Genomic DNA, 24,799 nt, shown 5'->3' with positions numbered 1-24,799 from the left:
ATATCCCTGTTTCTCTCCTAGTTTCTAGCTACATTGGGAAATATGTTTTCCTTACAATTGTCAAGACTACAACTCTTACATTTGGATTGAGTAGGTCCTACTCCCTGCACTACTGCATACTACTCCTACCAGCCCAACATGAACATACAAGAAGTCTGTGGCAAACGTTTGCTTATCAACAAGTCCACTCTAGGACTAGGCCTACTAGTTTCTAGTAGCCAAACTTTAAAGCTGCTCACTATATCTCCTGATGGGGGGTATGCCTGCCTTGTGTGGTGTTGTGGCTTTGCCAGATTAGAGAATGTTGTCGGCAGCCCCCTGGCTGCACTGCGGCAGTAACCTCCACAGGTCCAGATGTCAGGACCCAGCCCAGCCCCCTGGCTGCACTGCGGCCGTAACCTCCACAGGTCCAGATGTCAGGACCCAGCCCAGCCCCCTCTACCCTCTACCTTCCCTGGGGAGCTGTGTCTGGGACTGGGGCTCTCTGGACTGGCCACCCATCTCCCACAACCACGATAACCATTAACAGCTGGCCAGACACAGTCTGCCTCAGGGCTACCCAAACAAAGACTCTACATTCAGGTCATCCAGACATTTTGTGGGCTGCGCTGCAGAGATCTGCTCAAGGCCTTGCTTTGTTAGGATCATTTAAACAAACGCACAGAATCATTTAGCATTTCGTTAGGACTTGCAGAGTGTTTTCAGATGTATTTTGGAGCGTACACACACAGAGCGCTTCAGACGCTTGTGAATGTCACTGCCTTGTGAGAGATGAATATTTTAGAGAACTCTGTGTCCCAGTAGCCCCCCTAGCAACTTGAATGTACACAGACAGCACACACCCGAAGGAAGTGTTGTTACCTTGGGAACCCTTCTTGTTAATTATGACACAAGCAGTCAACAGTTCCTAATTGGTACCCTTGGCGATGATGGAATATAGCACTGCGCCAACGTTCTGTTTGTCCTCACCTGCGGAAACACCAGGCTGGAGTTTCATTGTTCTGGCCTACATTTCAGCACTCAGCAGTCGGCACCCTGCCCTCCCTCATCCACCCTCCCAGCCAGAGACACTGGGCCGGGCTAGGGCACATTGTCTGTCACCTCCTGGAGCCTGGCTGGATCTAGAGCTGTTCTGAGGCACCTGCCTGTCTGTGTGTGTGTGCTGTGGGGAACTAACTAATACTGAGCCTCCCCCACCTCTCCCGGCCGGTTGATGAGCACAGGGCCTGGCAGACTCACATTGATCGCAGCATCTCTGCTTTTAATTGAGCTACTTACCTTCAGTGCAACGTATCAGGCACTGCGTAGATCCAGAAACAAGGTCAGACTCAGTTCTCGTCACTTCTTCATCTCCGCTGCTGCTATTTCATTCTTCCAGGCTGGCTGGTGTGTTAGGAGAACGTAAGATAACATCGACTTGCCTTTCACTAACCCAGGATGACCTGTACAGGCTCTGCCTATTTTAAACCACAAATAGTGAATTGTTTCCTTTGTATTTTCTCGTGACCCCCCCCCCCCTCCCCATTTAAATGCCATAACCACTGGAGATGTGAATGGATACAGGCCGAGAGAGAGAGCTGGACTCTGAAGTAGGGCAGCTCTGCCATGACAATGGCTGTAATGTCTGAGTGGATGGATCAGGAGCTCTTCTATAACTATCGCATTAGGAGGACACTACTGTGATCATCCTGTAGCATGGCTATATCTTCCGATACTGTAGCTAGGCTAACATCAGACAAACTCAGATTGCTAATCCACTGTACCCTGTAATTAAATGGAACAAAGGTCTAGTGATTAAGGGATGATTGAATTCTCAGTTATTCCTATTTGTTTTGTTTGGACATTGGACTCGACACTTTGAGAGATACCTTTTCGCTATTTAAACCCCGCGTGTGCAGGATCTCCTGCATTTTATTGTACACGTTTCCACCTCACATCATTGCGTTGACATTTGAGTTTATAGGAAATCTTCCTCTCTCCTTACAGCAGTGATACAATTAATTCCTCTTGTTCTCATTTCGATGTATAGCTGGGGTTTGAAGGCTGGTATTTATGCAGCGCTGGTGTTTCTACTCCAAACCCTTGGTTTTTTTCTGTGCAGACTGTAATCCACATGAAGGGAGGATTGTAATTCCTGGAGCCACTGCATCAATTCTACAGTTGGTTGATCTTCTTTTTACCCTCCGTTTTGCTCCTCACATATGGGGACAATCTGGTTTTACACACATTTAATCCAAACGTACTGACAGTATACCCTTTCAGTACCCCCTATCAAGAGATTGCTATCTGCTGTACTCCTCAGCCCGCTCTCTCTTTCCGTCTCTCTGTCTGACGTTTACCGAGACAAACGGCTCTATTTCAGTCCCCCTTACATATCCTTAAACAACATCTTCATTGCAGAGCGCGCTTATGTAACGCCGCTTGCCTTTTTGTGTGTGTTTCAATTGTGTGCCTTTGATAGCTATTCTCCATCACGTGAGTTTCATAATTATTCCAGTTCATTCCGGTTCATTAGGAGGTAGGATACAGTGGATGGGCTTGGCTTCGCCTGGGGACATGGGTGCATCCAGGTCACTCTGCCTTTTCCCTGGTTTCTGTGTGTGCAGACACCGATGCCAAAGACCAATGGCTGTGCAGACACCGATGCCAAAGACCAATGGCTGTGCAGACACCAATGCCAAAGACCAATGGCTGTGCAGACACCAATGCCAAAGACCAATGGCTGTGCAGACACCAATGCCAAAGACCAATGGCTGTGCAGACACCAATGCCAAAGACCAATGGCTGTGCAGACACCGATGCCAAAGACCAATGGCTGTGCAGACACCAATGCCAAAGACCAATGGCTGTGCAGACACCAATGCCAAAGACCAATGGCTGTGCAGACACCAATGCCAAAGACCAATGGCTGTGCAGACACCAATGCCAAAGACCAATGGCTGTGCAGACACCAATGCCAAAGACCATTGGGTGATGTAGCCATACCAGAGGCTCAGTCCAGGCTCAGAATTCCAGACATAATATTGATGTAAATATAGGTCATCCATCCCAGCCAGAGCTCTAGGCTGTCTATGGCAGCCTGCACAGAGCCATCTGATTTGGTGCTTGAAGTCAGCTGTAGGCTAGTTCTGTTTCAGGGTTGCACATACATGTGCTTACCTGAGCGCTGAAAAGTTCAGAGTATATTCTTGGGGTGTTGTAGACTTCTAGTGTTAGAACTAACAGGTTTGGATATTTACATCCATGATTAAATGATTAGGCTCCGGCCTCCCAGTATAAGTGCAGAGATGGAATGTGTTCAGGGGTGGCAGGTAGCCTAGTGGTTAGAGCGTTGGGCTGGTAACCGAAAGTGTTGCTGGATCAAATCCCTGAGCTGACAAGGTAAACATGTGTTGTTCTGAGCATGGCAGTTAACCCACTGTTCCCCTGGGCACTGAAGATGTGGATGTCGATTATGGCAGCCCACCCGCACCTCTCTGATACAGAGGGGTTGGGTTAAATGCAGAAGACGCATTTCAGTTGAATGCATTCAGTTGTACAACTGACTAGGTATCCCCCTTTCACAGTAGATTCAATTTTTATTTAGTCACATGCACAGGATCGCACATGTAGTTGCAGTGAAGTAGTAGTGGTGGCTATTCAGCATGATAAATGTCCATTGGGGTGGGGGCAGGGTAGATGTCTGTTGAGGGGAGGAATGTCTTTCCTGATTGTGTGAGGTCATCATCTTCTTGAGAGCTGCGTTTGTAAGTGATCATCTATCGCCTATGGCTATCTCTTCTTGTCTCTAGATGAAATCTCTGTATCCGATTGTGTGTTGGATAACCCTTTCTCCAACTCTCTGGGGGACCTGGTTTTCCACAAAATGATCCAACCTGGAAAAATAAGTTGAAGCATTACCGTCCCTTACCGTCCCTCTTCGGTCAAATATAACCTTGAGAGAAAATAGCGTTGAGCAAAGAATTTGATACATCCGGCTTTCTGAGTCAACCAACCTGTAACAGACGACACAGTTTCCCAGACCGCTGGAGAACCAAGGAGCCCTTCTAAAGAATCCCCCCGTTTCTAAATGAGCTCTCGGCCGCTGCCGACCTAGAACAAGGCGAAGGAAATTCCTCCAGTTTGGAACCAGGCCGCCCCATGACCCTCCTCTCTAATTATACATGGCCGCGACAGCAGCAAGCCTCATAATTACTTCAGGGGTGCCTTTAGCTTCACCACAGTGGTTCTGGGTAAAACAGGCCCATCAGATGGTTGGCTGTAAAGCTTTTTATTGAGAGGTTGTGTTGCAAAGGTGAACATATTGCTGGTTCATGTCAATTTCCTGTTGAAGACTCTTTCCAATAGCTGATGTAATGTTCTGCCAGGGTTAACTACTCCATGTAAGCTGAACATTTTTATTTGTTTATTTAACCAGTTAAGTTGACAGAGAACAAATTCTCATTACAGCAACAACCTGGGGAATAGTTACAGGGATGAAAGAGCCAATTGGAAGCTGGGCATGATGGTTAGAAAGGGGATTTAGCCAGGACACTGGGGTTAAGACAGCACCCTACACAGGGCAATGTCCCCAATCACTGCCCTGGGGCATTGGGATAAAAAAAAAATAGACCAGAGGAAAGAGTGACTCCTACTGGCCCTCCAACACCACTTCCAGAAGCATCTGGTCTCGCATCCAGTAAATGACCAGGACCAACCCTGCTTAGCTTCAGAGGTAAGCCAGCAGTGGGATACAGGGTGGTACACTGCTAGCCAACATCTTAATCAAGACCAAGTGAAGGCCCTCCTGATATCAGATCAGCAGTTGTTTGTGGAGTGACATGGACAGTGCAGTAAAATTCCATGCTTGAGTTCCAGCAACCGTCCTTCTCTCGGGGTTACTACAGGCTCTGTGTGTACACCTTAAGCATAGAGGCTCCCAGGTTCTTATTTTGGCCCCGTGGGGACATCCAGATCCATGGGGTGCTTTACGTAATGCAGGTCGAGCCCAGGCCGTCACCGGGGTGTTAGGTTACCAGGGAGATGATGGGCAGTTGGGAGAGGCAACCTGAGCTGAGCACAGTGACATATGGGCCAGGAATAAACACGGAGGTGGCCCAAGACATGCAGGAAGGATGCTTGGCATTCCCCTGAGCACTCTATTAATACTAAAGAACACCCATGCGTATCGATGAAGGGCAACTCGGCACTCACTCCATCACAAAGGATTTACACTCATCACTCAACCCTGTGTGTCAATAGTGGGTGTCAGGTCTCTAGCTCAACATGTCTATGTTCCATTCTTCATAGTCCCCCACTCATGCAAGCCCTTGTATGACCAATTCCAGTTGTTTGAAAGGTAAGCCCGGGATAGGCTCACATTTTGGAGGGAATTCGGGGACCATTGTTCCCAGTTAAAAAGGGCCAGCAACTGCTCTCCTTTGTGCTTTTTATGTGGTCTAATGAATTTAGGCAGCTTAACTATCCATGTAGATTTGCTGTCTAGAATCCTTGTTTCTAGGAGGCCATTTTGGAATAAGTGTCTAAATCTCCTGTTGATCCGAACCTAATTTCCACCTCCCAGAAGAGACCTAAGTAGAGAGGCTATTCTGAAATGAGATTTGGTGTAGCTTTGCACCATCCCAAGCACGCTCGGCCAGTTGTGGCTCATCTCATTAGCGTTTGACAGTGAGGGGGGTAATTATTTGAGGCTGTGATTGAAGGGAGTGGGGGGTATTGTTTGGGCAAGGCCCCCAGGGCCCTGCCCCGTCACCCCTCTAGTCCCTAACGCAACCGCTAGACCAGCTGCTTGGCTCTCATCTCACTAATGATGGGTTAGGAAAGGCCACACACAGACTTGGCAAGGACCATCCTTCACTGAAGTTAGCAAAGTTAGCTATTGTGTACCTGAATATGACCTTTCCCGCTGGGTAATATGTCAGATGGGTCTTTAGCCTAGGCTAAGTCTTGAAAATGGAAATATACCCACTTGGAGAGTCCAGTCCAAAATGTCAGCAATGTTATCAAGATTCTTGTTTTGTTTTGTGTTCACCAAATGGTTACTGTGATTGGATCCACTCACATGTTGCCTATTTGGTAAAGGTTAGGCCTAATAGTAGAGTTAGGCCTACATTGATCCCACATATTTGCATGAGCCTTTAATCCCTGTCCACTCATGCATAAACAGATGCATGAGTGGACAGCATGTCCATTATGCTAGTTTTCATATGCTAATCCCTGTCATGGAAATTCTACACCGGGACACTCGAAGTCAATCTTAAATGAATCATTATGTATTATCAGCGCTGGAGCGGTTCCAAACAACTCAATGCACCAAGTACACATGTTGATCAGGAGCTCCACCGGGGCAGTCCCGTTAGTTCTCTTATATACAAGTTATATTTTAACTTATTCATAATGAATTAGTCATTGACGTTTGCTTCATTCATGTGACCGACCAATACTGGGTCATGCATGTGACAGACCAATACCTCACAAGGCTTCTTTTCTCTAAGCTGAAACCTTGAAACTAAGATATCTTTCATTCTCAAAACAAGGGTCTCGGGGGTACTGCCAAATTGCAGATACTGATAGTGAGGATTTGTTCAATCAGTCACAGAATTGGTTATTAGAAAAGCACAAACATAACGTTTTCCATCACATCCTGCTGTGAGGTACAGGACAGTATGCTAACGCTATCTGCTAGCCACTGTAGCCGGCATATTTTTTATTTTTAACCCTACCACCCCTCCCCTAATGGACAACAATACTTAGGCTTCTACTTCCAGCTTATACATACTATATACATTTTACGGATTCAATGTATTTTGCAATAGTTATCTTTTGTTTGTTTTTAGTCCTATCCTTCAGCTACCCTCAACCCCTCCCATCTATCTCTGAAGACCATCCAGTTTGATTTCTATTTGTCGTATATTTTAAACTTTACTGTTTCACAAAGTTCTGAACCTGTATACGTTTTACGGACACAGTATATTTTACATGAGATATCTTGTTGTTTTTAGTCTCACCCTTCAGCTCCATTCAACCCCTCCCATCCATCTCTTAAGGTATCTCCATCCATTTTTTTTTTTTTATAATTGGCATATATTTTTCAACTGTGCTGTGATGTTTCACAAAAGTTCTGAACCTTTCTATTCTCATAGTTTCTACAGATTGTAAATGAAAGATTTTTGTTGTTGTTGCTAAAAGTATTATTATAATATTGAACGATTGACTATGACTTTTCAAATCACCCAGCAGTGCTATTTGCAGAGTTAGCTCCAGGTAAATGTTGCAAATCTTCAGCCATTCCTGGACCTGCGACCAAAAACAAACTACATATGGACAGTACCAAAACACATGATCTAATGATTCTGTCTTTTTGCAGCAAAATCCCCAGAGCTGGGATGGTTGTATCCCCCCATATATATAACATTCTATTGGTTGCAAGAATTTTGTATAATCATTTTGATTCCAGTGACGTTTTCCGTATCAGTGCCATGGAATCAGTACATCGAAAATCTCTTCACAACTATTTTGCAATGTATATTTTGCACATCTGTACATTTTTTGGTCCTTAAATGAAACTGGTATACTTTCTTATTTATCACAATTTTCTTTAACCAATTATGGTCTTTAATGCAGGGCCGACAGACAAGTTCCTTACTTTCTCCCCCTCCAATTGCGGTAATGCTGCAATTAGTCAGCCAGCATATTAGCTGATCCTGTGGCTGTGTGCTAACACACAGTAGCTAGCTAGCGCAGTTAGCTTTAATAGTGTCATAAATAATAAGCAGTGTTCTTTTGTTCTCCTGGATCTCCCCAGCCTCTTCCTCTCTGAAGCTCCCTCTCGCTCACTGAGCCTCTGACTTAGATCCGGATGAATCAGAGCTAGTTAGTTTCTCCGCTGGGACCAGGGATCAGTGCTTGCATGTGTGAGAGAGTGTGTGTGTGTGTGTGAGAGAGAGTGCGTGTCTTATCGTTCTCTGCTATAATGTGAGTCACAGTTGGGCTGAACGCAGCTCCATCTTCCCTCGTCTTCACAGAGATGCTTTTGGCAGTGGTGACATGTTTTTTATGCACCACATGTGATCGGGTGTTGATTTGGACATCTGCATTCACAAAGGAAATGGTCTCCCTGCTGATTTCCCTGCTGTTATGGTACCTGCTGTGGAGGGAATGAACAAACCTGGTGTTAAGGTAGTTCTGTACAGTTTAGTATAGTTTGTGTCTTTCTTTGTCTTTCAGGCTCAAAGAAAGACACAGTTTGACATTTGAATTTGTAGTCGTGTGCTGTAGGCGTCTGTTGGCTCCACTGTCTGCACTGCTGGCATCAACACGTATTCCACAAACTAAATATGCGGATGTAGGAAGAGGATGCATAATGAACCTTAAGCAACTAAAACTCAGCTCAAACAATGGAAATTGTGAAGGATAATAAGCTACTGTACTAGCTTGCATGCTAACCTGGATACGCCATTTAGCTAGTCCACAATGCATGTTAGCACTCTGTTAGATTCTGTTATTTACACAGTGCTGTTACCGCATTTCTGGTTCCCATAATCTTTTAATAAAAACCAAATCCTCTTACAGCGATCCTGGACCCTTTCAAGGAACATAACCCCAACTTGATTAACACCTCATTTAGTGGATGTTGTAAAAGGCTTCTTTGTATATAATCTCATGGGATATTAGTTGGATTTATGAAATAAACCAGAGGCCCCCCAACTGTTCTGAATCTGTTCTTTAGTTTAGGGGGGCTTGACACGACAGGATGTGTCAGACGAGGGGTTGGCGTGGCGGTGTGAAGACAGGAAGTGGTCCAGTTCATGTATGGATTAGGCTAGTCATTAGGCTTGGAGTTGAGCCATGTGTACATATGGGGCCTCCTGCAGCCTTCATCACTGCCCTTTGTAATTAGTGGGACCCCCCCCCAGAGTTAATCTAGGGGCGATGAAAAGACAGAACCCAGGTTGTCTGACTGGCTGTCAGTCGGTGTCTGGTACGCACACTGTCCATCGTTGACGCGCTGATACAGGCTAGCATGGGTAGAGGGGAAATGGAATGAGGTCGACAAGCGAGGGAAGGTATGTGTGTAGGTGCGTGCATTTGTGTGTGTGTGTGTTTGTCTGCATTATGAGTCTGGTTTGTTTTCTGCTCTAGTAGTGGGAAGGGGATGACTCTAAATACAACGCACAATAGCTGTCTTCTAGATGAAGGCTTGATAGATATTTCACCAGTTTCTCCCGCCTCCTTCAGGGTTCCCAAGGAAACCAAACTTTCCCTTTTCTCTCTCTCTGGCAGCCCTTGGCTCGTCTCTGTCAGATTTCCATTCCTCCACTGAATGTGCACTTTAACAACAGCTCTTCATCTCTTTATTCCCTGGATGCATCTCAAGTCAATTTTTTCGGTCAATTTTCCTTGATTGGTTTCCTTAACCGAAAACAACGAGTGAATTCCACGGTGACAATGTTGCAATGTTGCTGAGGTAGGCTTCGTTGTGTCTGTGGATACTTTCCCAACATTCAAGAAAAGAGTAGATTCGCCACCCTCGTAGATAAAGAAACCATCCACGCATTTCTAATAGGATAATCGTCCATCCTGAACTGATCTGAGATTTAAAGCTTTTTGAAGAGTTTGCAGGCAAATCCTGCCCTGGGAGACTGTAGTGTGTGCAAATCCACTAACGACAAGTAGAGACACAACTAGGTGAGCACCTCTCGCTGGATTACACACACTTCATATTCCTCTTTAAATCCATGTTACATAGATGTACCTGGAGGAGAAGGATAACTGAATGGAGCTGGATGTAACTGAGATGACACACACAGGAAGTGTCCATGCCAGTCTCCATGCCAGCTTAATTATATGGCCCCCTAGCGAGGCTCTGCCTGGAAAGGCAATTCTCTGACAGACAGGATGAGAGACCAGCAAGGAGTGCGTGTCCTTGGTCTGTTCTCCAGATACACAGCCTGCTTTTCACCATGTTAAATTACACCACTCTGAGGAGGATGGATGCATAGGAGGAAGAATCTCTCGCAGCAGGACACTCGCAGTATTCTGTGTCCTCAACGGGGGGTTGTATAGGCATCATCATAACTAGGGTCTTTTTCAGTGACGTCTCGTAGAGAGAGGCACAACGTGTAATTAGACTACAGATCCCAGCACCCGCCTGGAGGTGAAGTGGTTAAAAAATGGTCATGGTATTTGGTTTGGACTGGTGGTTAGTGGAATGGGACAAATTATATTACTTAACTTTCTTTTGCATGGTGGCAAAATGAACCAGATTCATTTTCAGCCCGTGAGATGCAAGCCCTCAACTTGTTTCACTTTCTAAGATTTATGTTCTCCATGTGGCTCTTCTAAGCATTTCAGAAATCCTGAATATTATTTTAATGAATGATAATGGGATTAAAAGCTTTGCCGGTCTCAGTCTGTGAATGAACGGTTTCTCAGTTTGAAATCAGCTAGAACTGGTGTAACTAAAGACCTCGGGGGGGGAGTGTCCTTCTGAAAAGGTGGTGCTGAGGTGCTGAATGAGGTCACTCCACTAATCTCCTCTCTTCTAAAACCCAAAAGGTTGTTATTTTGAGCTTTCTCAAGGTCGGTCATGACAGCCTTGCTCTGAGATTGTAGGGTTTAGCTTAGCGATGTCTAATTTCTGGTGTCACTATGGCGTCTTCCCTTTGCTGTAGGCTATAACAATAATTGACATCAGATGTTAGCTATTATGGCTTTGACAGGGCTGTTGTGGTAGGTGCACTTTAACACCCAGTGTATGATGGAGGGGCCTTTCGTTCGTCAATCGGCCCCAGCTTCAGTGCCTTTCTGGGGGACGTGAAGTCACGACCCCACCGTACCTGTCAGTCTGAGAGCCCACAGGGCAGGAGGTGGAGCTGACACACACACACCTCTCTCCCTCCTCCCAGCTACCTCCCTCTTTGCCTCTCTTGTCTTCCCATTCTCTGTTCCTACCCTAAGGAATACCCACAGACACAGTAAACACAAATGCAGCACACTCACCTCTTGCCGTCTTTCCTGTCGTAAAAACCTCCACTTAGCCCTTCTCTCCTTCTCTGCTCCCCTTTCCCCCCCTTTTGTCACGTGCCACATAAAATACAAATGGCCAATCGATCCCTCTCTTCCTGAGTATGTTCATATAGCCTGCAGGCCCCTGGGGCAGGAAGCATTACAGCTCATTATCTCATATCTTACCTCACTCTCTCTCTCTAAAGCTGAGGTCTATCCCTATCACATACAGATGAACTGAGACACCCTGGACTTAATGAAAGAAACAAGGAGGGATGAGATGAGAGGAAAGCGGCCCTGCTTCATTACAGAGGCATGAGGAGCATGGCAGGAGTTTATTACAGTATTGCTAACAGGGTATTACAGTCCCCACCCAGGCTCTACAGTGTACACCAGAAATACTTACCCCTTAGTGTTAAAGGCAGGGCTCTAATTCAAATGTTACTTTAATGAGCTAAGGGAAGGATACAGGAGCTATGCTATAGTTAGGCTACAGAGCCATGTGCACTGATTCACCAGTGGAATGCATATTGGTGACATGCAACGTGCTGCTGGGTTTGCGTTCCTGGGAGCTGCTGATGGAAGGATGTGAATAGCAACAGGAAGGAGGAGGGAACTCAGTGGTAGATCGTGTGATTTGAGGTGACTGCGACTGAAGTGAGGTAATCCATGGGTCGTCTCTGTGCGTGGAGGAACGACAGGGAACAAACCGAGTGTTTTAGGTGTTGACTGAGAACTTTACAGTTATACGACAGTAATTCCCCCGGTCTCGGTGTAGACTGGCCGCTGACTATCTGCAGACTCATCTGAAGCCATACTCTGTTGCCGTCAGCCAGTGTTATTGGAGAGCTGAGCCCAGTCATATGTCTCCTCTCTCTTTATGAAGTCCGTCTCTCAGCTCTGACAGGCCTGATGGCTCAGCACTTCTCCCCAGACCCAGCCAGCTTTCCTGTCCTGTACAGGCTTGTGTTATCTAGTCAGCTACGGACACCGTATAATTGGTGAGGCAAGCCAAGCGTTCTCACTAACACTATGCTGACTGGTGACTCCTTTGTTTCTTTTTCAGGTCGGTTAGGCTGCTGAGAGAGCGAGCGAGCAAGAGAGAGGGAGTGTGAGAAAGATAGAGAGAGGGATGGCGAGATAGGGAGAGAGAGAGAGGGAGGTGGTCTATATTCATACATCCAGCTGGCCGGTCTCTCTGACTGTGTCCCTCCTTCAACAGGTCTCCATTAACCCTGATGACTGGGAGATTAGAGAGGGATATATGAACACACACACTGGGCCATAGGACCATCTGTCCCCTCGTGTCCTCGTGCACACACACACACTGGCCTCGGTGGGATTATTGAGCAGCACTGCCTGTGGTCCAGCCATGTGGACACTGTTTTTATGATACTCATCTGGGCACATACTGTGCACACGCAGGCATACTACATACCGGGCAGAATTATACTGCACACACTTGTTTACGCTCTATCACGGAGGTTTTGGGCTTGAGGACTCTTACATTAATTTTGGATTTGGAGAACTGTTATATAAGACTGCAGCCAAACTGGGCATACACAACAAACACTGCCTCAAAGCTGCTGCTCAGCCACTAAAGGTGTTACGCAACCGGATTGGATGCGGCTGCTCCCCACTTGTCGCTTCGAATTAGCCTAGAGCTTGTTTATTGTTGATAGGCGGAATGCATAACCGGTAGGATGTTTACAATCCAAATCAACAGCCGTAATGACTGCTAACCCTAGCTCGCGTCTCTTTTGATGGCCGCTAAACTGTGCTCCTTGTTGGCCAGTGCTCAGCTCAGATAGCACACCCTGCCCGCCCTCTCTACTCTCCTCTCCTGTCCTATGTGGCGACTCATATTTCAGCTGGTGCCCTTGTCTCCGTCTGTACCCCGCGTCCTAGCTCTATCTCTCTGGTTACATCAACACGTCTCTTCCCTGAAGCATGCTTATTGAGTCCAGGACAGGAGCAAGTTGGCAGGGCTAGCTAGCTAAGTGCTATCTGTGGTGACGCAACCCCAGTGGAGCGAGAGTTCCACTACCGCTCAGACGACAGCTAGCAGGACAGGCATGTCGTGACACGAGGAGCGCAGGCTGACGGGAAGCCAACGTTACTGCTTTCCCATTTGGATTCCACCTCACTACATAAATAGATGAGGTTGATGTGCTGTATTTGTGATGGTGAGTTTTGAAGCCGCGTGGTGGTTGTTGCAGATTGAATGGCATCATGTGAGCTGGTCTGTAAACAAACTTCAAAAGTCTGATGATTAATGATATTGACAGACATGAAAACGTGTTAGGATCAGTACAATTGAAAGGTATTGGAACAGTGGGGCTGTATGCTCATGGGGCTGCTGTGGGTATGAACAAATCTAACACACCCCCTACCGAAGTCATATGATAATACATGGTGTGTGTGTGTATCTGATGACATCATATTCCTGAGCCTACCATGAGACTGTTCAGTCATCTGATTCTTGCTGTGTTTTTGACAGGCAGGACAGAGGCTACCTTTTACCCAGGCAGGGGTCCTTCCACTTCCTTACGTCATGTCTCTGAGTGGCTGGACCATAGGATGTTTACCCATCCCAAATTAAACCTGAATCAAAACATCCCATTTATATCTCTCTCTCTCTGCAGTTAGCCAAGCAGCAGGACAATAAAGCAGTCTCCTCACCCCCCTCCAATTCCCTCTATTCCCTCAATTCCCTCCAATTCCCTCTTCCCCTGTCGGACCCCAACTGTAAAAACGGCTGTGTTTTTATAGGAGCCTCATTTTTGGCCCCTGGCCCGGCCCTTGGTTTACGAGAATGGAACGTCCAGAGCTCCTGAGTCGCGTGTTCTTCCCCGGTGACCCGTCTCCTTGGCGCCAGCGCTGCGGTAACAGCCCGGTGCCGTGAAACCCGATAGCTGTGGCTAAATACGTGCTAATGTGGCGGAAACGCTAGCAGGCTACATCCTACGCACCCTTCAGGGAGAAAGGCTGTCTACAAAGGGGGATGAAAACATGTTAAATGGCGTGTCTGACACATACCCACTTAGCTATTTACGCACTCATTGTCTCACACCTACAACACATACCATCTTTCACACACACGTTATCGTATACTATACGTTATCGTATACCACATATTCTTAAACACATGCTCACAAGGCCACAGAGTGAACACACACTCTCTCAGACACACAAATTCTCTCTTCAAAACCACACATCCTAAGTGAGGCCCACACCACAGAGCTGTTGATTGGCTAATAGACACGTGTGTGGGATTGCTCAACAGGGCCTGGCTGGTGGAACACATCATGAGGCTGGTTCTATTGACAGTGATGATGATGATGATGATGATGATGACGATGATGACGCAACCTTCTCTTTCACAATCACTCACCACCACCACCACCACCTCCCAACCGTTCTATCAGGCGACGTGTTGTTGATCTGAGACCACGCAGTCTGTCACGCTGCTGTTGTTGTCCCCTTCTCTCTTCTCACTGCTATTTTCTTCACCTGGACTCAGTGTCCTGCACTCATGTAGGATAACTTCGCGGTGTGAGTCATTGGGCGTTTGGCTGCTTGGATGCTGTTCAAGATCCTGTGATATAAGACGGAGCTCATCGCCTCCCCTCAGTGTTACTTGGACCAGATACTGTTTGGCCTAGAGGAACGCTGTGGCCACGTGATCCAGTCCAAATCCAGCCCTGTTCTGTTGATGTTCAGGCTAACGGAGATCACCCTGATCCATTTGTATCCTCTTTTGGGGATTGCAGCACAGCCTCATCCTGCTGGCCCTGGACAGTTTATCTTGTCCTGTCATGTAACTGGGGTTTGGGGGAATACCGTTTATTTAAATACAGTTGATTTATTCTCCAGGACCTCTCGATAAATAAACACAGAATAGATATTTTCCTATCTGTTGAACTGTGGAAGGTGTACATTATATTTGGCAGGGATGACTTGTGGAGCCATCTACCCATACCCCACTGTGCAGCCCCCTGCAGTCCCCTGCCCCTCTGAGTCAGCGCTGTGTTGTGTGGATGTTGTGTTGTCTAGGTCACAGTGTTGCTGCCCCCAGTGAGTGTCACAGTCCATCGGACAGCAGTGAGAAGGGGTTGCTGAGAAAGGCCACTGACCCTGGTGGGTGGCTCGCTGTGACCCTGCTGGGCAAGGGGGTGTGTGTTTAGCTGGTGTTTGTGAGGCAGTGGGATGTGTGTCCGTGTGTGTGTGGCTGGGGCTCGAGAGCCAACGAGGTATGAAGTGTACGGGGTATGCAGTGTACGGGGTATGAAGTGTACGGGGTATTATGAAGTGTACGGGGTATGAAGTGTACGTGGCATTTCACACTGCACCATTCTGCCTGCCTGCACAGAGAGGACAGGCTAGCTGAGTCAGGGGACAGAGAGCCAGATGGGTCTAACTCAGGGAAGCTACAGACTGTACAAAATCAGAGAGGCAGAGGCGAGCTATGTAGCTCTACATTCTACAGCTGACTGTTACTGGACATAATTTGGCCTGGAACACAAAAGGGCTGTGATTTTCATTGCTAGATGCAGGAACATTGTAAGGAGGCTCTCCCCAGCTCTGTGAGCTGTGGTAGGGGAGGGCTGTGTACTACCAGCCCCAGGCTTCCGCAGGCCTAGTTCCCCATCTCTTGCTGTCTCTCTCTCACTTGTGCTCTCTCTCAACTCTGTCTCTCTCTTTCTCCCTTTCTCTCCTCTCTCTCTCTCTGTCTGTAGCCCTGTTTTTCTCTACTGCCGCAATGCAAATCAGAACCAGATGAGTCTATTCTGGGTGCGTTAAACCCCCTGTCTGGAATTACCTCCCTGACTATATAAGGATGGGAAACACAGACCTCGACCTCCAAAAATCATTTTTTGTTTTTTTAATTGTGTAATGAATAACAGCTGTTAAAATGTGTGTGTCTGTTTTAGGCTCTTGCCCCTCTTTGATTTCATACAATAACATCTGAAATCACTCTTAATGGCTCACATCACAACACCATCATCCCAGACACCCTGGACCCACTCCAACTCGCATACCGCCCTGGCAGATCCACAGATGACGCGGTCTCTATTGCACTCCACACTGCCCCTCACCCACCTGGACACCTATGTGAGAGTGCTGCTCATTGACTACAGCTCAGCGTTCAACGCCATAGTGCCCTTCAAGCTCATCACCTAATCTAAGGACCCTGGGACTGAACACCTCCCTCTACAACTGGATCCTGGACTTGCTGACGGGCCGCCCCCAGATGGTGAGGGTAGGCAATAGGACATCCACCACGCTGACCCTCAACACGTGCCAGGACAACAACCTCTCCCTCAACGTCAGCAAGACAAAGGAGCTGATCGTGGACTACAGGAAACAGAGGGCCAAGCATGCACCGATTCACATTGACGGGGCTCTAGTGGAGCGGGTCGAGAGCTTCAAGATTCTCATTGTCCACATCACTAAGGATCTATCATGGTCCACACACACCAACACAATTGTGAAGAGGGCACGACAATGCCTCTTCCCCTCAGGAGGCATGGGCCCTCAGATCCTCAATTGAGAGCATCTTGACTGGCTGCATCATCACTTTCTATAGCAACTGCTTGGCATCCGATCGCATGGCGCTACAGAGTGTAGCGCGTACGGCCCAGTACACCTCTATACCAGGCGGTGTCAGAGGAATCCCCGAAAAATGGTCAAAGACTCCAGCCACCCGAGTCATAGACTGTTCTCTCTGCACCAAGTCTGGAACCAACAAGACCCTGAACAGCTTCTACCCAAAAAGCTACCAGGACTATCTGCATTGACCCTTTTTGCATGAACTTTTTTGACTCATTACTTAAGCTGCTGCTACTCTTTATTATCTATCCTGTTGCCTAGTCCCTTTAATCCTAGTTATATGTACAGTTTTTTCAGAAAGTATTCAGACCCCTTTTTTTACATTTTGTTACGTTACAGCCTTATTCTAAAATGGATTCAATAAAAATACAAATACTAATCAATCTACAAACAATACCCCACAACGACAAAGCAAATACTGGTTTTTAGTATTTTTTGCAAATGTATATAAAAAATAAACAAAATGCCTTATAAGTATTCAGACCCTTTGCTATGAGACTCGAAATTGAGCTCAGGTGCATCTTGTTTCCATTGAACATCCTTGAGATCTTTCTACAAATTGATTGGAGTCGACCTGTGGTAATTTCAATTGATTGGACATGATTTGGAAAGGCACACACCTGTCTATATAAGGTCCCACAGTTGACCGTGCTTGTCAGAGCTAAAACCAAGTCATGAGGTTGAAGGAGGCACAGATCTGAGGAAGGGTACCCAAACATGTCTGCAGCATTGAAGGTCCTCAAGAACACAGTGGCCACCATCATTCTTAAATGGAAGAAGTTAGGGACCACCAAGACTCTTCCTAGAGCTGACCGCCCGGCCAAACTGAGCAATCAGGGAGAAGGACCTTGATCTGGGAGGTGACCAAGAACACGATGGTCACTCTGACAGAGCACCAGAGTTCCTCTGTTGAGAAGGGAGAACCTTCCAGAAGGACAACCATCTCTGCAGCACTCCACCAATTAGGCCTTTATGGTACAGTGGTCAGACGAAGCCGCTCCTCAGTAAAAGGCTCATGACTGCCTGCTTGGAGTTTGCCAAAAGGTACCTAAAGACTCTCAGACCATGAGAAACAAGATTCTCTGGTCTGATGAAACCAAGATTGAACTCTTTGACCTGAATGCCAAGCGTCATATCTGGAGGAAACCTGGCACCATCCCTATGGTGAAGCATGGTGGTGGCAGCATGATGCTATGGGGATGGTTTTCAGTGGAAGGGACTGGGAGACTAGTCAGGATCAAGGGAAAGATGAACGGAGCAAAGTAGAGAGAGCTCCTTGATGAAAACCTGCTCCAGAGTGCTCAGGACCTCAGACTGGGGTGAAGGTTCACTTTCCAACAGGACATTGACCCTAACTACACAGCCAAGACAACGCAGGAGTGGCTTCGGGACAAGTCTCTGAATGTCCTTGAGAATAGCCAGAATCCGGACTTGAACCCGATTGAACATCTCTGTGCAGCGAATAGCTGTGCAGCGACGCTCCCCATCCAACCTGACAGAGGATCCCCCCAAATACAGTTGTGCCAAGCTTATAGCGTCATACCCAAGAACACTCAAGGCTGTAATCACTGCCAAAGGTGCTTCAACAAAGTACTGAGTAAAGGGTCTGAATACTTATGTAAATGTCATGAATTGTCACTTATGTAAAAAAAATATATATACATTTGAAAAAAATGCTAAAAACCTGTTTTTGCTTTGTCATTATGGGGTATTGTGTGTAGATTGACGAGGTGTGAAAAAAATGTCATCCATTTTAAAATAAGGCTGTAACGTAACAATATGTGAATACTTTCCGAATGCACTATACATATCTACCTCAATTACCTCGTACCCCAGCACATCAACTCGGTCCTGGTACCCCGTCTATATAGCCAAGTTATCGTTACTCATTGTGTATTTATTATTATGTTTAACCTTTTTATTATTTCTCTGTTTTCTCTCTCTGCATTGTTGGGAAGGACCCGTAAGTAAGCAGTTCCCTGTTAGTCTACACCTGTTGTTTACGAAGCATGTGACCAATACAATTTGATTAGATTAAAATGTCTTTCATTTGATTTAATAAGGCCTAGATATTTAATCATCTCTCTACGCATCATTTTTTTACAAGGAGCATGTTTGCGCCTAAGTTGAAAAATATAGGCAAACACAAAGAAATTTAGGAGCACAAAGATATCTGAGGTAATAAAGCTAGAATCCTTCATTTCTCTAGGCGCACTGGTTAAAATGTAAGGTCGCACAGCAAAATATTTAGGCGCATATGCGAGTAAAATTGTTGCACTATTGAGCCCTGTTAATAGAGTTTTAATTAAAGCCTGCTGGATCTCAGAGATCTGTATCGCCTTTCAGAACACGTTTTATTGCTTTTTGCTCCAATAACAAGCTTATTGGCATTGCTTAGAATTGTCCTGAACATATCCTCCCTGCCAGCAGTCCTGTCACCACTTGTCACCATTCTGTGGTGTGGCCTCATTATGGTTGCTCCCTGGTAGCCAACTGTTATATCAGTTACCATCATCATCATGCTAGCATCATCAGGCTGTCAGAGATGGTTGTCAGTGTTAATACACTGCCCTCTGTATTTCCCCACGTTGACTTTCCCTCCTCCACTAACCCTCCATGCTGTTCCCTACCTCTCAGTGCTTAGTGTGCTGTACTGTATGTAGTGCTGGCATCCAGAGTGGTTGAGGCTGAGTTCACTTCAGTAGCCATTGGAAGCCCAGGGTCAGTCAGTCACAGTGTGCATCTGAATGCCTTTCCAAGTTGTTAGCGCTCAGTGTAGCATGCTTCCTGAGCTCCGGCTGGCCTGCAGGAAAAGAGAAACCAGCAGGTCTGAGCCGCAGTCTCCAACAGTAGCCAGCCAGGATATGTCTTCTTCACTTAGAGCTATCCAGACTGGTTTATGTCTACTTAACACCTTCCAGACTGGTTTATGTCTACTTAACACCTTCCAGACTGGTTTATGTCTACTTAACACCTTCCAGACTGGTGTATGTCTACTTAACACCTTCCAGACTGGTTTATGTCTACTTAACACCTTCCAGACTGGTGTATGTCTACTTAACACCTTCCAGACTGGTTTATGTGTACTTAACACCTTCCAGACTGGTTTATGTGTACTTAACACCTTCCAGACTGGTTTATGTGTACTTAACACCTTCCAGACTGGTTTATGTGTACTTAACACCTTCCAGACTGGTTTATGTCTACTTAACACCTTCCAGACTGGTTTATGTCTACCCCTTCCAGACTGGTTTATGTCTCTTTAACCCCTTCCAGACTGGTTTATGTCTACTTAACACCTTCCAGACTGGTTTATGTCTACTTAACACCTTCCAGACTGGTTTATGTCTCTTTAACCCCTTCCAGACTGGTTTATGTCTACTTAACACCTTCCAGACTGGTTTATGTCTACTTAACCCCTTTCAGACTGGTTTATGTCTACTCAAAGCCTTCCAGACTACCTGTGTCAGGCTCAGCGTGTATAGAGACAGCCGAAGGCTGGTTAGTGGGTCTGGTTAAAACATTTTAATGTGAATTTCCCCGTTAAATGAAGTGAAAAAGTTAAGGGTGCCCATGAGGTCCCTGAACTGCTTTATTCAGTATGGATATCAATGTAAACAGCATTGTGGAGGTGAAGGTTGCTTTCATCTGCTCTGGTTATAAAATAAAAACATCAACCAGCTACCGGTAGCTACTTAGCTAAACAATGGAAGATGCACAATCCATGGCTACAAAGCTGGCTAGTTAGCTCTAAGTACTATTTAAGCTAGCTTGACGTACTTAATATGAACAAGTTGAGAAAAAAGTAACTACAAGAAACGTGATTTATTGTCTTCTGAAGCAATTTGGTTATCCTGTCTTGATTGCTATCTGACAAAATTAAAGCAATCTCTTTGACGAGACATTAGTCAGTGAATCATGCCGTCTCCGTGGTAACCAGATACTCTTTCTGCCATACATACCTTCAAACTACTGTAAAACCCCTCAAGTAGGCCTAAGGACATATTTGAGGGGCTCTATTCCTTAAGGGAAACCTTATGCATCCGGGCCCTGGTTTAGAGTCACCTCTTCCCAGACCAGGTTATTGCACATAGCCAGCTAGGGAAGGAAGTGTCTAATGTGTGAGGTTTAGAGTGGCAGCCGGTCCTGTGTGGAATGGGCTGTCTGAGCCTAACTTGCCCTAGCCCCACCTCCACCCTTCAACCCCCAGCCCCTTCCAGCTGCTCTAGCATTTGCCCTGACACTCAAAAGTGTTAACAAAGGAGCACTTTGTCAGAACCTCAACTAGCCACGTGCCACTGTCTTTGTTAACGGCCCAACCGCTAATGGTTTCCCGGGAGCTCAAGGTGAGAGCAAACTGAACAACAAGGAGCAACGGAATCCGGGTGGTATGGTGGCATGACAACAGGGTCTTTGTCTCAGTACAAAGTCAGTTTAAGTCGGCTACTTCAGTACAACTTGCAAACCAGTGAAATTGACCTCCATTCTGAACTAACGTTGCTTTCAAAATATTGCCGACAATCTTTTAAGTTGATTGACCTTATAACTCAACCAAGGATAAAATCATTATGCGTCCCCCCCTGCGTCCTTGCTGCTCATATTAGAGAACATTCCGGTCATTGGTCGTGGGAGCAGTGCATGGGGGGGTTGCTCTGATGCGTGAATTGCCCTAATGACTAATGTGATGTGAGGAGGGCTGACAGAATGACTGCTCTGTCTCTTCTCTGACTGGCTGACTCCTCCTTCAAAGTGTCACTCTCTGTCACTGTCAGGGTACAGGGGAGTCAGAGCCCTTGGCCTGCAATGCTCTTATTTTGGCCGAGGTTCTTTGGCCTCAGATTATCTGGTCATCTTTTGCTTAGATTCAGTTGAAGGGAACGTTACACAGGGTTAGTTAGGGCCAGGAGCAGTTCTGTGCTTCCTGTACTAGAGGGCTCTGGGATGTTGGAGGACTGCCCTGTCACTCTCAGACTGCTCCTCTGTCTTCCTCTCTCTTGCCTGGTGGAAGATCACTGTCACTGCATGGTTTAGTTTAGCCTCCTCTGTGGTGTTAGTTACCATGCTAACAGTTTACCGCATTACAACGGATGACAAAAGAGTTGGCCCGGGCAGCGCTAAGACCATCCCAGGCTATTGTCCTCCTCCCACTCTGCTCCAGCTTCAGCCTCCTTTCTCCCTGTCACTGTGGCTTACTCTCCCCTCCCTCTCCCTGTTCCCCCAACTCACCAGCCAGTCTACTTCCAATAAGTCTGGAAGGAGTAAATCCCTGCTCTGCTGCATTGCAGAGTCCTCTAGTTTTAATGAGATGCACGGAAGCACCGGTGGAGGCTTTGATGCCTTAATATTAGTCTATTGCTGTAAATGAGGGAAGTTGGATATGGGCCACTGGTTGTTGCATCATTGCTATGATGTGCTTAAGTAATGGGCAGAACTTATAATTGGTGATGAGTCCGAGTTCAGTCCTGTCTATATACTCATGGCTAACTAGTGGCCTTCATGCTGAGGTACAGTAGAAGTATCATACGGTTTGGTTCATCCAATGATTAATGACAGGGTGACTTTAACATATGATACTGTCATTCAATTTCAGACCTGCACTGGGGAGATAATTATCCGTGTCTTGCTTTGGTAGTTAGTCATGTTGGTTTAGAAGGGCCCAGCCATAGACACAGTCCTTTGTTTCCCCCGTGCTTCTTTGTGTGTGACTGGCCACATGTGTCTGTTCCATGAGCTGTGTCCTTCATTGCTCACGTTGCGTGATGCCCCTGAGGAAGCAGTGTTCCTAGTATGTCGTATAACACACAGACACACACACACACACAGATCGTGGGTTATTCATGAGGAACATGGCAGATGAGCCCGGGGCTGACACTGTGGGCGGTGCCTCCACCCATATAGTAACACAGTAACACCCCTCCCGAACATCTGAGCCCTCCAGACAGACAGACTGCAGCGTTCTATGAACCAGGAACACATTTTCTAAAATAATAATGTTCAGTAGTATGAAATGGTTCTTGGAGCACACTGTGCAGTACTGTGTTCAGAATTGGAGCATCCCTTTGTTACTAAATTCTACAGTCGTCAGGCAAGAAACTTCCCAAAAAGTTGTGGTCATGTATTATAGAAATGTATGTCGTTTGGAATATGTAAGATAGTTGAACGAGTCCACCCACACACTGTTCCTCTCTCCTCTCCTCCAGACCACTCCAGCTCCAGCACCACCTTGTCCTTCCAGCCGCTGCGCTCCCAAGGTGCCCTCCCCACGGCGCACGTCATGCCCTCGCCCTCCTCCGGCTCCAAGCTCAGCACAGTGCCCTCCCCTGGGAGCAGCCCCTGGTCTTCATGCCAGCTGCCCTCGCCCCTCGACAGCCCCCTGGACATGAAGGACCCCCGGCCTGTCCGCCGCTGGTCCTCCCTCACCCGCCTCAGCCCCCAGGAGAAGACCTTCCCCGGGGGCCGGGCCGCGTACCGCTCTGACCCCCATGGCTCCCTGGACAGAGGGATGCTCTACGGTTACAGACATGACCCTCTGGGCCCCACGGACCCCTACCTATCCCACCTGCACTCCCCAGGGGCCGAGGCCAGGTACAAGTACCCCCTGAGTACTAAGACAGACTCTCACTCTGCCTGCTCGTCCCCACTCAAACCCAACACCTTAGACCTGACCTACAGTGCCTTACCGGAGACCAAGCACCCTGGCGTCGGGCTGACGGTACCCAGCCAGAGGGGCCTACCACTGGGCCACCAGACAGTAGGAGGGTCCCCCATCCAGCCAGCAGTGAGGACCCAGATGTGGCTGAGTGAGCAGATGGAGTACCGGCCCCCCGGCCCCGGGCCAGAGCTGTGTGGGGCCCTGTCGGCCTGGCAACAGGAGCAGCAGCAGAGGGAGAGGCTACGGCAAGAGGCCGAGCTCAACCAGGTGAGAGGAGTGGATTGGGAAGTAGGCTACAGTTTCTGTTAGACAGCTAGTCAGGGGACTCTGTCAAGTAAATTGATGAGTGTTAGTTAGTTGTCATGGGTGTTAACCTTTCAGATTTTCAGCACAATATTGCCTGGAGTCTGTACTAAAAACTGGTGAAGATTTCCCTCCAAATTGTGAACCGCTTCATGTAGGACTAAATATGAGGGCATATTGCCCTCTGGTGGGCTTCTGAAGCATTGTCGTTTTTCCTAAAGACAAACAATACAAGATGGTCAGTGCTATCTGGAATCCTCGGGACGTCCCTACCCTAAATCCTAACCTTAACCCTAACTCTAACCTAATCCTTACCTTAACCATTTTAAATGTGAACTTCAATGGGTTAGGGACGTCGCAAGGATCACGTTTCAGGTTTTAATGTCACGTCCACAAGTACAGTAAAATGCCTTTCTTGCAAGCTCTAAACCAAACAATTCAATAATCAAAATCAAAGTAGTACTAAAAATAACATAAGGTAGAACAAAAACACACGCAATTTTTTGTTGTTGAATAACACGAGAAAGTAAGTATGCTAAATACAGGGTCAGTTCCAATACCATATTTACAATGTGCAGGGATACTGGAGCGGTAGAGGTGGATCCCGGGTTGCACCGATACAAGATACACATCCATTCCAGCATTTCCACGAAGGTTTATATAAAGTAGTTCACATTTTCAATGAAGACAGACAAACTCTTTATGGTTTGTGTGTTTTATCTTTATTTTATAACATTCTTTACAAAATGCGTTGTGGCGTAAGAAAGTGAACAGTGGAGCCAGTGCCTGCAGATAGACAACCGTTCTACAGTAGTTTCATCTTCAGAGAGCTAGAGCTGGACGTGTTTGGTGCATTTACTCTGTATTTATGTCTTAATCTGCCAAAATAAATGAGTCGAGTCTTACTACTGGGCACTAAAACATTTACAGCACACCATTATGTTAGGATATCGCAATAACAATATTATATCTCTCACCGAACAGTTTACACTTACATACCCATTTTTATTGAGTGAAGAATGTGCTGTGAATATGCTAAAACTCATACTGTGCTCAAAAGCAACTGGACACAAAAAGATGAAAAGCAAACCGTCTCCAAAGGGACGGCCTAACTCAACAGTTACTCTGTGAGTGCAAGAGATTATATCACACCACAAAGGACTGATAACTTTAAAGGTCATATGCAGCTGTTTTTATCTATCTAACTTGTGATTGTTTTCATTT

The 24,799-nt window shown here is 46.6% G+C and overlaps 1 protein-coding gene across 2 annotated transcripts in view; it reads left to right on the top strand.

Annotated features, from left to right (window-relative positions):
* The window catches only part of LOC139582982 (centrosomal protein of 85 kDa-like), a 71,619-nt gene that overhangs the window by 10,842 nt on the left and 35,978 nt on the right, over nt 1–24,799 (top strand). For both annotated transcript variants that reach the window (XM_071413542.1, XM_071413541.1), the window contains exon 3: nt 22,821–23,539. In XM_071413542.1, coding sequence (XP_071269643.1) covers nt 22,821–23,539 — 719 coding nt within the window. The remainder of the gene's footprint in view (nt 1–22,820; nt 23,540–24,799) is intronic.

Source organism: Salvelinus alpinus, chromosome 8 (genome assembly GCF_045679555.1).
Source record: "Salvelinus alpinus chromosome 8, SLU_Salpinus.1, whole genome shotgun sequence".
In the NCBI taxonomy this organism is placed as follows: domain Eukaryota; kingdom Metazoa; phylum Chordata; class Actinopteri; order Salmoniformes; family Salmonidae; genus Salvelinus; species Salvelinus alpinus.
The sequence above is the reverse complement of the archived record's forward strand: the minus strand, read 5'-3'. Positions and strand labels throughout refer to the sequence as shown.